Source organism: Euleptes europaea, chromosome 13 (assembly GCF_029931775.1).
Source record: "Euleptes europaea isolate rEulEur1 chromosome 13, rEulEur1.hap1, whole genome shotgun sequence".
Lineage (NCBI taxonomy): Eukaryota > Metazoa > Chordata > Lepidosauria > Squamata > Sphaerodactylidae > Euleptes > Euleptes europaea.
Genome location: NC_079324.1, coordinates 28,757,686 through 28,768,958, shown reverse-complemented (window position 1 = coordinate 28,768,958; position 11,273 = coordinate 28,757,686). Strand labels below are relative to the sequence as shown.

Genomic DNA, 11,273 nt, shown 5'->3' with positions numbered 1-11,273 from the left:
TTTAAAACCACGCTGTTCCCATAGCGATAAGGGGAAAAGGCCGGAGCGGCACTCAGTCATTACCCCCCCCCCCAGTTTGCTCTTAACTTCGCTTAAGTCAGATTTAGAGAGAGAAAAACATACACTTTGAGATGACTATGAAAAGGAAGTAGAAAAGGGCAAGAGTCCAGTAGCACCTTAAAGACTAACGAAAACATTTTCTGGCAGGGTATGAGCTTTCGTGAGCCACAGCTCACTTCTTCAGATCTGCAGTAGTAGAAAAGAGCAAGAGTCCAGTAGCACCTTAAAGACTAACAAAAATATTTTCTGGCAGGGTATGAGCTTTCGTGAGCCAGCTCATACCCTACCAGAAAATATTTTTGTTAGTCTTTAAGGTGCTACTGGACTCTTGCCCTTTTCTATTACTACACACAGCAAGAGAAGTGAGCTGTGGCTCACGAAAGCTCATACCCTACCAGAAAATATTTTCGTTAGTCTTTAAGGTGCTACTGGACTCTTGCCCTTTAGTCTTTAAGGTGCTACTGGACTCTTGCCCTTTTCTACTACTGCAGATCTGAAGAAGTGAGCTGTGGCTCACGAAAGCTCATATCCTGCCAGAAAATATTTTTGTTAGTCTTTAAGGTGCTACTGGACTCTTGCCCTTTTCTACTACTGCAGACAGACTAACACGGCGACCCACTGCGAATTATGAAAAGGGACTCGGGGAAAGCTCAAATCTCTATGGCGCCCTCCATCTGTACGCTGCCCTTCTTCTCCGCCCCGCAAACTTAATCTGGCATGGCTCCCATGGCTTCGTTGGGCATGCAGCGGCTCCCAACGGAGTGGAAACGCGAAGGCGTCCGCACGGCTTTCATTCCCCCCGCTCCCTCCCTTCCTGTCCTCTTGCCAAACTCCTCCGGCCGCGTCGATTTCGGCTTAAGCCGCCGAGCCGCTTTTCCCTCTCCGTAGCCTGTCGCGGACTCCGGGTGCAGCACATTGTGCTGCTCGTGCTGCAACAAAACGGCTCCGAATGGGTTCCGGGAGGCGGTTCCTTTGTGCTCGGATGGGCTGCAGCCCCTGGAGACGATGGAGCCTGGCGCCATGACCGAGGCGGGAGGCAAGACCCCAGGTAAGGGCATCCCACCCTTCCGCCCGCTCAGTTGGCGCTGCTCCACGGAGGCGCGACTAAGGAGTCCCGCCGCTCGTAGAAAACGGAAAAGAGGGAAGAGGGTGTTTTTTTTTTGCCGCGGCGCCTTTGATCCAGTCCCTTTGGATCAATGGGAAAGCCGGAAGGGCCTTGGCACGAGCTGCTTGCGCTGGGCCTGCCTTCTACGGAGCAAAGCCCTTGGGATTCCCTTGATCTTCCCTAGCGCTTGGAATGTTGCCCCTGAAGGGCTTTCCCCAGATGGTCGGAAGCTCTGGGTGGGATCTTGTGAAATAACGCGCCCTGCAAATACCCAAAAATGCAGCACGCGTTCTCTCACTGAAATTACAAGTTTCAGGGAGAAAGTCCTCTCACCGATTTACAAGAAATGACAATATCCTTTCAGATCTAAAGGCTTTTAAAAGTTTTTTTTGTTTTTGTTTTTTGTGACCCACAAAAAGGCTTAGCGTGACAGTTTCATCATCTTTGGAGACTTGGGTTTAAAGGTGTCTGCATTGCCTTGTGAAGATTAGGTGCCTGGTTCTTCAAACGTGTGCTTAGCATTTCTATAGGGCGTTCCACAGTTCTGAGTGCTTCAGAAGTACATTAGCTTGCTGTAATCTTTCCTTCAGCCTTGTAAAGGTAGACTAGGGTCATTGCTAGTGGCACAGCGGAGATAGGAATTTGAGGCTGAAAGAGAGAGAGAAAGCAGCACTTGGCTGTGGCCGCCTATTAAATCATAGCTAAGAAGAGATTTGTCCCAGGGACGTCTTAGCTACTAGGTTGCTTGAACTCACAATTCATTTTATATCTTAATTGTAAGCAACTTCCTGAGAAATATTTTACATTGGAAACCATTTATTTTCATATAAGAATTGATTGTGTTCATTTTTAGCCATGAGAAATTTTGGCAATTGTTAACTTTCTTGTCCCCAATTTTGCATGAGATGAAGGATTAAACACCCCAGGCAATTGAGCACCACTTCATTTGAAACCTGTTTTACAGGGCTAGTATTGAGCATGATGCAAGCACTAACCTGTTGCAGGAACAATCAGTAGAGCTATTTATTGTGGAGTCACAACAGATTGTGAAACTATCTAACAAGCTCTACCACCTAACAAGCTTTTCTCCTTTCACAGGGAATGTTAACTATCAAGAGCACCAGTGGAAAGGGTTGTGGGTAGGGAGGAATACTAGACATGCATGTCTAGGCTGAGAAAGAGATCAGACAAACCCGTAGGGTTTTCAAGGCAAGAGATGTTAGGAGGTGGTTTGCTATTTCGTGCCTTCACTGGGCTGAGAGCTTTGAGAGAACTGTGACTGGCCTGTGGTCACCCAGCAGGCTGCTTTTTGAGCCATTACAGCAATGTGTTTTGTGTTGATCAACATCTTTTTGATATGCTAAGGATGTGTTGATTGTAAGGCCCTAAAATTGTGTTTATTTAAAATGTTTATTAGCCGCAGTTCTCCCTTGCGGAACTCAAGGGGGCTTAAAATATAAACCAAACATTATAAAAAAACATATAAACAACAATTTTAAAACCCATATGTCAACAATTTTATGAACTCCAATGAGGACTGCTAATAAATAAAAACTAAATCAGTCAAATGCTGTCCTATATAAAACTGTCTTCAACAGCCTCCTGAAGATAGACAATGATGGAATAAGGCGCACCTCCCTGGGGAGATGTCTTCAGTGCCTTCAAAAGAAAATGAAAGCATATGACATGTATACTGCACCAGTGTTATTACTCAGTTGTCGCTGTGTCATACTACCTTTGTTGAGGCTGAAAGCATCTATCTAGAGTAAAATGCAACGCAAAAGGCTATCCAAAGTACTTTTTCTATTTCAAAAAGACTTTGGTTTAAATGACACCTGCAGCTCAGTCAGTAATTCCAGTTGTTTTGGTGTGTGTTTTTAAAAAGAAAATTGATATCCTGCCTTTCTGCCTTTACAGAGGCCTTCAAGGCAGTTAACGATTTTAAACCTAAATAATAAAATATTATAAAACCATTAAAATCAACTCCCTTCCCAAACATACACCATTTAAACTTCAAAGAGTTAAGCAGCGTTAAAATACATAGAGGCTGTCAACTTGGAAGGCTTTAAAAGGGGAGTAGACGTGTTCATGGAGGATAGGGGCTATTCAGGGCTGCTAGTAAAAATGGATACTAGTCATGATGCATACCTATTCTCTCCAGGATCAGAGGCGTATGTCTATTATATTAGGTGCTGTGGAACAGAGGCAGGATAACACTGCTGCAGTCATCTTGTTTGTGGGCTTCCTAGAGGCACCTGGTTAGTTACTGTGTGAACAGACTACTGGACTTGATGGGCCTGGGTCTGAATCAGAATGGCTTTTCTTATACAAAAGAGTTAAATTAATAAGCTGCAAAATATTGTTTCTAAAAGGGCAGCGTCTGTAAACTAGTCTTTTGACTAAATTAGCCTTGCTGTTCAATCTCGCTGTCTAATCTGCTGCGTTTGTGACGTTATTAGTGGCCTTCCGGAATATGCACGTTTGAGCCACTTCAGAGTAGTGTTTAAGGGCCGTTGTAGCAGATTTACCCTAGTAAATCGCCAGCATACATTCGCAGAAAGGCTAAGTGATTGTACCTGCAATCCTAACGACCCTTTCCTGAGGATACGCCCCACTGAATAAAATGGGACTTACTGGGATTTGCAGATGCAAACGTTATTTAGAAGGCACAGAGCGCCGATTTGTGGAGCATATAAACCTGAAGCGTTATTTAAAAAATGTTTGAAGGAAATCTATATCCCGCCTTTCTATACTTTTTGTAAGAGGGGGCTTAAAACAAGACAAGAGCAGCGCTGATTTAAAATTGCTCTCAGGCGATGCTTTTTTTTTTTTTTTTGGTCTTACCGACTTAATAATGCATGCTTCTCGTAAAGAAAGCGTGCATAAACACTGCCGCATTAATACTGGGGGATGGGAAGAGAAAATAAGCAGCGCTCGATGCGAGCTTTAGGCGCGCGTGGCCCGCCGGCTTGCCCCGCTTTCTCACGTGGGCGGCTCGCTCGGTTCTTTCCGTGCACCTCCGGCAGCCGGCCTCCCAGGCGTCCGAAGTTCATGGCGGAAGTTCCCGAAGCGCTCCTCGTGCGCTCGGGTCTGGTCCCGGAAAGGGCCGAGAACCGGCGTTCTCTCTCGCTCCCTCCCGCCGAGCGGTTCCGAAAAGAGCCGAGCGCTCCCTGGGTCACGGCCGCGGTAGGGGTCGAGAGCGCTCTCTGGCGGCCGGGGGAGGGCGGGGCCCGTTGGGCGCGAGCGGGTAGGCGAGCGGCCGGCCTCGTTGCGTGGCGGAAGAAGCGTGGCTGGCAGCCGGAGGAGCCGAGGTAACGGGCCTGGTCTTGTCTCCCCTGTGCCCTTCCGCGCGCGTCACGCGGGCCTCCTTTGTGCGGCCCTTTCGCCCTCCTCCCCCCCCTCGCTTTCTTCATAGGGGGGCTCGGCAGGCAGGCGTCACAGGGGCAGCCCCACCCACCTCGCCGTCAGTGGCGGGAGGGGGGGAGGAGGGGCTCTCTCTGCCTGTCCCTTCGCCAGATCTCCCCCCCCCCCCCCGCTGGAAAGATGCTTCCCTCACCCCCCCCCACTTCGTTGCCCAGACACTTGTTGCAATGGGGGGCTTCTCCCTACTCACAGAATCAGAGTTGCAGGGGACCACCAGGGTCATCTAGTCCAACCCCCTGCACAATGCAGGAAATTCACCACCGCCTCCCCCCCCCACACCCCCCCCAGTGACCCCCTACTCCATGCCCAGAAGATGGCCAAGGGTGCCCTCCCTCTCATCCTCTGCCTACAGCCATAGAATCAGCATTGCTGACAGATGGCCATCTAGCCTCTGCTTAAAAACCTCCAGGGGAGGAGGGCTCGCCACCTCCCGAGGAAGCCTGTTCCACCGAGGAACCGCTCTAACTGTTGGAAAGTTCTTCCTAATGCGGAGAGGTGGAAACTCACAGGTTTCCACTTCTCCCCCCCCCCTTTTTTTGCGGCGCTGCTCTTCTCTCTCACATCTCTTTCCAGGCTGCTGTCATTGCTGCACAAGCAGTAGGGTAGGGGGTCACAAAGCACGTGTGGCAGGTTTTGCAGGGTGTGGTTGGCAGGTAGGACTGGGCCTTGTGGGTTCCAGGGTGCCTGGTGTGAAAAACCTAAGGATGGCAAGGCTTCCCACCAACTCAAGTCCTGCCTGCTTCATGGAGGCCTCTCACTGCTGTCTCATGTTGCTGTGGTTGAGGGCAGCGACAGTTCCATCTTGGCCGGCCTACCAGCGCTCTCTGCGCCACCTGCCCAACTCGTGTACTTTTACATCGATTAATTCCACCTTTTCACCTGGCTCTGATGCCACCAGCACCAAAATTAAAGGCGCCACTGGATTTTCAGTTTTAATTATCAAATCGTTAAATTGTATTATTAGTTTTAATGATATTTATATGTTATGTGGTTTGTCATTTAATCGGAATATTGTTGAAAACTATTTGGATGTAAGCCGCCCTGAACCCAACCTTGGTCGGGAAAGGGTGGGTTAAAAAATCTAATAAATGAATAAATAGGGTATTGGCTAGATCAGTGGTTCCCAAACTTTTCGGGCCACTGCCCTTTTGGTTTCACAAACTCAATTCCAGTGCCCCGTACCCTATCCAACAACACAGTTGAAGGGGGCCAACTCTAGTGCTCCCCTGCTGCCCCCTTGCCTCTTAGTGCCCCCTAGGTAATCCCACCCCCCCAGGGGGTGGTACTGCTCACTTTGGGAACCACTGGCCTAGATGAAGCCCTGATCTGATCCCCGTTGTCTGAGTCGCCCTGTTTGTTAACAACAGAAAAGCAGGTTCCGAAGAGGTAGCTTTCTGTTCTTGTGTCTGTTTTTAAATTAAAGTGATATTTCCTTAGCTGTAATGTTATCTATTCCTGAGTAATATTTCAAGTCATTTGTCATAAGTGGTGCAAACAAGTTTCTTTCCTTTCTCACACTTCTCATTTTGTATATGCACTTGCACACTTTAAAATGGTTCTCTTGCAGTTTCTGGCCCACATCATCAGCATCTGCTTATGATGCTCTCTGGATTAAAAGGTTGCTTGTGACAGTTCCCTTCACTTTTGTGCATGTAACAAAATCAGAAGCAGAACTGAACTTCTACCTGAGCTTCTGTTTCTAGACATAGTGGGAGGAAGGTAGAGGTTAGTACAATAGTGGTACATGTCAAAAGGAGCCAGAAAAGCTTCCCAAAGAGCCTTAATTGTCTTATTAGAAACATTTGATATCCTAAAAAAGGAACTGATTTCGATACTGCTACTGGCAGCAAAATTTCTGATTTTCTCATATGGAAAAAAAAGTTAAGGTACCATCCATTGAGCAGTGGTATGAGAAGATGTGGAACTTTCAAATTTTGGATAAGATAGCTTCACAACAAAGTAGCAAATAACATTTTACTCCAAAATATGTGGAGAAGCGGGCATCACGAAATAAACAATGCCCATGAAACTGTCGTATGATTTGCATTTATTAAGTACTGCTGAGTGAATACAGAAAATAGTATTTTTGTAAAAAGCATTAATGTAGAATAGACCTAGTATTAGAACATATCTCAACTGTACTAATATGTTTAACTGAGTGCTGTTGAATTTTTCTTGTCGTTCTTATAAGCTAAACTTAAAGAGTTCTTTAAAAAAAAGCTTCCCAAGGTTTTCTGCTTTCCTGTTCTCTTCCCATGGAAAACCCGTTGTCCCAGTTTGAGAAAAATACTTTACATGAAATCTATGCGCCATGCCTAAGGTTGCTACCTTGCTCACTGGCTTAGCTGCCTTTAACAGCAGTCTGCTCTACAGAAACCTAGCAGATGATACTTTTTCCTGATAGAGAAGTAGTGGTTGTAAGTTGCCGGACCCCTTCCTCCCACTAAGAGTGCCATGAATGGCATGGGGGCCAAAGGGTGATAGCAAGACAAATGGATGCCACTCAGAGAGTTTTGGGATCCATCTTGTGTGTATAACCTGGGCAGGAAGGCACTTGACAGCTGTGCATTTTCCCATGTCCCACAGGTGTGCCTGGCTAGACAATGGGACTGGCTAGCTTCTGCTGTGTCACCCTAAGGTGATTTAATCAGCATTCCCAGCCAACCATTAATTATCCTAGTTGCACCCATCATGGGCAATCAATGTTCAGGAGAAAATCCCATGCATTCTCTTGTATCCTGATGATTCATCGAGCCTCTCCTTTTTGTTCGGACCTCGGAAAAGTAATCAATTCTTGTCTCTGGCTTTCTTGACAGCTTACCTCATACCGCCTGAGGACCCATTTTGGGGTATAAATATTGGGCCTTTGACTATTCACAGTGTGTATGATGCTGGGGAAATATTGCCAGCGATGCTGCGCTAGCACCTGTGACTTGCGCTGCTCCCTAGAGCCAGTGTAAGTGGCCCTGCACCGGCGCTAGTGCCAGTTTAGCTGGTGGAAGAGGCCCTAACGCTGGCGCTGAGATCATGTCAGCTCCTAAGCCGGTTTGGGGGGCTGCTGCCCGGATCCAACCCATTTTAATGTTGGTTTTTTGGGGGGTGAGGAGAATAAACTAGAAATGTATCATCAGGAGACTGATACAATATTATCTGTCTGATGAATGGCATTTGCACAGACTTGCTGCCTGGGCTTCTAAATATTTATAATGTTTTTGCAAGTTAGCTTTAGGAGGAAGTTTTATTTCATGGGCAGCGTTTGGTTTGATGTTTTTCAAAAGTGCTTTTCTGCCAGCTGTGTTGTAACATTGGCTTTTCTTAAGAAAAGTAGCTATTGAGATTTGACCATTCATCAGTTAATTGACGTGATTAATGTTATTCACAGATCTTAAAATACAGATTTCATCTCAGGTTATTAATGGATGTATCCCCCAACCTGCTCAACCTGTTGCATTGTTGTAAACTGTAAATGTTGGTTTTTCATTCTAACAATATATTCATGTTAATTGTTCCCAGTAACGTATATGCTGTTTGTGAACTCTTTTAGCCTTAAGGATATTATATGGAAATATTCATTTTAATTGAATTTATTTTCAAATAAGTTGGGTAAGACTGTAGCCCTAAGCAGAGATTAATACTTTTAAGATACTTTAAAGTACTGAGGTGTTATAGATGTCTAAGCAAATTAATCGCATAGAAGAATGAACTCAAATTAACTGACATTCCATTTTTAAAACTGTCAGTCTGGTTTAAACCCAGTAATGAGCATCATTGAGTAAGTCAAGGGCTGCCTGGACTATGCATAAGGATATTTTAAAATAAGGCACCCTGAGAATTGTGAATGTACACTGACTATTCTGTTGCAGAGAGATCTAATGGCTCTTCTCTTTATTTTCTCGCTGTAGGAATGGAGACCAGAAAGCTAATTACTGCGACAGACAACCAGTACTCCGGTATGCTATTAAAGGCTTTGGATGAGCAACGTGGCTATGGAGTTTTCTGTGACGTTACCGTTATTGTGGAGGACCGGAAATTTCGAGCCCACAAAAATGTCCTTTCGGCATCAAGCACTTACTTTCACGAGCTCTTCTCAGTTGCAGGACATGTGGTGGAGTTGAACTTCGTAAGAGCAGAGATTTTTGCTGAAATTCTCAACTATATCTACAGTTCCCGAATAGTCAGAGTAAGATCAGACTTGCTCGATGAATTAATAAAATCTGGGCAATTGCTTGGAGTTAAGTTTCTTGCTGATCTGGGTGCTCCTCTGCAGCAGGTGAAAAACATGTCAGGAGGCATTAAGCCTGACCCTTCAGAACGGTCCAGTTTGGATGCAAACGGCCTTGAAGCACAAAGGCCTCCAGTGCGACTTGGGAATGAAAACTCATTTGCTGGCCAACCTGTTATAACTGAAACATTTTCTTTGTATAGGGAGGAGTGTGATACCACAAAGATTACCATTAGTGATTCTGATGACGATGATGTCATCTTCTGCGCAGAGCTTGTGCCTCCAAAGGACCAGCCTCTGGAGGCCCAATCTGTAACACAGAACCAGCATTGCCCCAACCCTGCTGGGGGCTGTGACCAAACAAACTGTAGCAGCACTGAGTCTCCTCCTCGGCCAGCTGTAGTGGCAGCTCCGAGACCCGACTTGTCTACCACTCAGCCGAATCCGACTGAAAATCAAGTGTCTGCTGAACCGCTTGCCCCTTCTGCTCCGAATCCCATGACTTCTAATGTCCTTATGTTAAACCAGTCACAGATTGGTGCTTCACCAGATGTCAGTTCGTCACATGAAATCGAGGTCTCGCCTATACCTGAGGAGAATCAGCAACCATCTAACAATGAGTCCTTAACTGACATGGAAACAAATGCCATTGATGAGGACGAGGAAGATGTGGAAGACGATGATGACATTCTAGGTTCATCCAGCCCAGGGTCTGCGAGCAGCAGCTCTTTGGTTCAGCAGCCATCTACCCCCAAACCTGCTACAACTGAGGCAGCAGGAGTACAGAAGAAGCAAGCCGCTAACGTTCCACAAGAGCCACCTGCCCCAGCCACAGAATTCAAAATGAAAATCCCAGATGTTCTTTCTGGAAGCAACAATGATTCTGCAGCAAGTGTTGCCCCAAAGCACATAACGGAAGGCCAGAAGACCATAACTTTAGATACAGCCACTGAAATAGAAGGCCTGTCTACTGGTTGCAAGGTTTATGCAAACATTGGTGAAGATACCTATGACATAGTCATTCCGGTGAAAGATGAGGCTGATGGAGAAGTCAGGCTTGATGATCTGCCCAGAACATCAGGGGACGATCCTGCAAACAGAAAACGTCTGAAAGTGAAACATGATGATCACTATGAGCTCATAATGGATGGGAAGGTCTATTACATCTGCATTGTGTGTCGAAGATCCTACAGTTGTCTGACAAGTTTGCGGAGGCATTTTAACGTCCATTCCTGGGAGAAGAAGTATCCATGTCGCTATTGTGATAAGGTTTTCCCTCTTGCGGAATACCGCACCAAGCATGAAATACATCACACTGGTGAGCGAAGGTACCAATGCTTGGCGTGTGGCCAGTGTTTTATCAACTATCAGGTCATGGCTACACATCTAAGATCAGTCCATAGCCAGGACCCTTCTGGAGAGTCCAAGCTGTATCGTTTGCATCCATGTAGGTCCTTGCAGATCAGAAATTATGCTTATATTTCAGGTGGTTCCAGCAATATACCGATGGTAAATGACAGTAGTGTCGCATATCCTGTTGGCCCCGTAAAAGATGCCTCTCAGGATCCCACACCTGCCCCTCCAGGAAAGCCAATGACCTGGGATGATATATTTGTTCCGCAAGGAAATGAATCGCTTTTTAAACAAAACCCACCAGAGGGTAGTAATGAATTTGAGTTTGTGATTCCAGAATCTTACTGAAAGGACGTCTGATGGAAACCTTTCATGGGAAGGGGGTGTAAAATTCTTTTTGAACAGGCTGCTGTTTTAGAACATCTTCATATTGTAACAAATCAGTGTATCGTACCTAGCCAGCAAAAGGTAGTATTTTGAAACTAGAATACTTGCAAGCTTCAGGTGGTGTGAAAAAAAATGGTCAGGAACAAAAAAAAAACTTACTTGAATACAGGAAAAGGCATTTCCAGGGAAGTTAACTGTTGATGTGCTTAGCTCATCCTCATGGATAAAATTTTGCAGTCATGGTTTGAAAACTATTGCTTTTTTACAATAATGGGAACCTTCCCTCAGTACTTACGTAATAATGGGGATATTTCTTGCCCTTTGACCCACTTACTTGTATTTCTTTCATTTAACACTTGAATGTGGAAAATTGTTTCACTGTTAACACTTGAGACTACAGATAGCCTCAAGATAGAGTTGGAGTTTAGAATTTTTTTAAAATTGAAACAAATGCACTCGTTAGTGATCGGCGCAGTTCTGTGAGGGTCCAGTAATCTCTTGTCCATAAATCAAGTATGTTCCTTTTTTTTAAAGTGGCATTTTGATCATGTTCTTCAATTCCAAATCAACCATTTTATCATCATGAAAATGCTCATGATGTAAGCTTGCCCTCTTGGAAGGTGAAAATCCTCCGACTACGGTAAACTGATCAAGTTTTATCTATACTTGGAATTTGAATTCATCCAGTGGCTGGACCATTGAGCTTTCTCCTTTTACGTTGGA

General features: G+C 45.5%; 1 protein-coding gene across 2 annotated transcripts; it reads left to right on the top strand.

Moving 5' to 3' along the window:
- The first annotated feature begins 1,012 nt into the window (after positions 1–1,012).
- Positions 1,013–10,511, top strand: ZBTB33 (zinc finger and BTB domain containing 33). Of its 2 annotated transcripts, none has more exons than XM_056859306.1 (2): positions 1,013–1,108; positions 8,491–10,511. In XM_056859306.1, the coding sequence occupies exons 1-2, from the start codon at positions 1,066–1,068 to the stop codon at positions 10,509–10,511; spliced, it is 2,064 nt and encodes a 687-aa protein (XP_056715284.1). In that variant the 5' UTR covers positions 1,013–1,065. The 2 variants fall into 2 exon arrangements, with proteins under 2 accessions (XP_056715284.1, XP_056715285.1); XM_056859307.1 differs by lacking the exon at positions 1,013–1,108 and adding an exon at positions 4,441–4,476.
- Positions 10,512–11,273: the final 762 nt, after the last annotated feature.

Excerpts from the sequence above, each read along its gene's own strand:
- ZBTB33 (XM_056859306.1), top strand. The coding sequence starts at position 1,066 with ATGGAGCCTGGCGCCATGACCGAGGCGGGAGGCAAGACCCCAG. Across the intron at positions 1,109-8,490 it reads GGCGGGAGGCAAGACCCCAG|GAATGGAGACCAGAAAGCTA; the intron begins GTAAGGGCATCC and ends TTCTCGCTGTAG.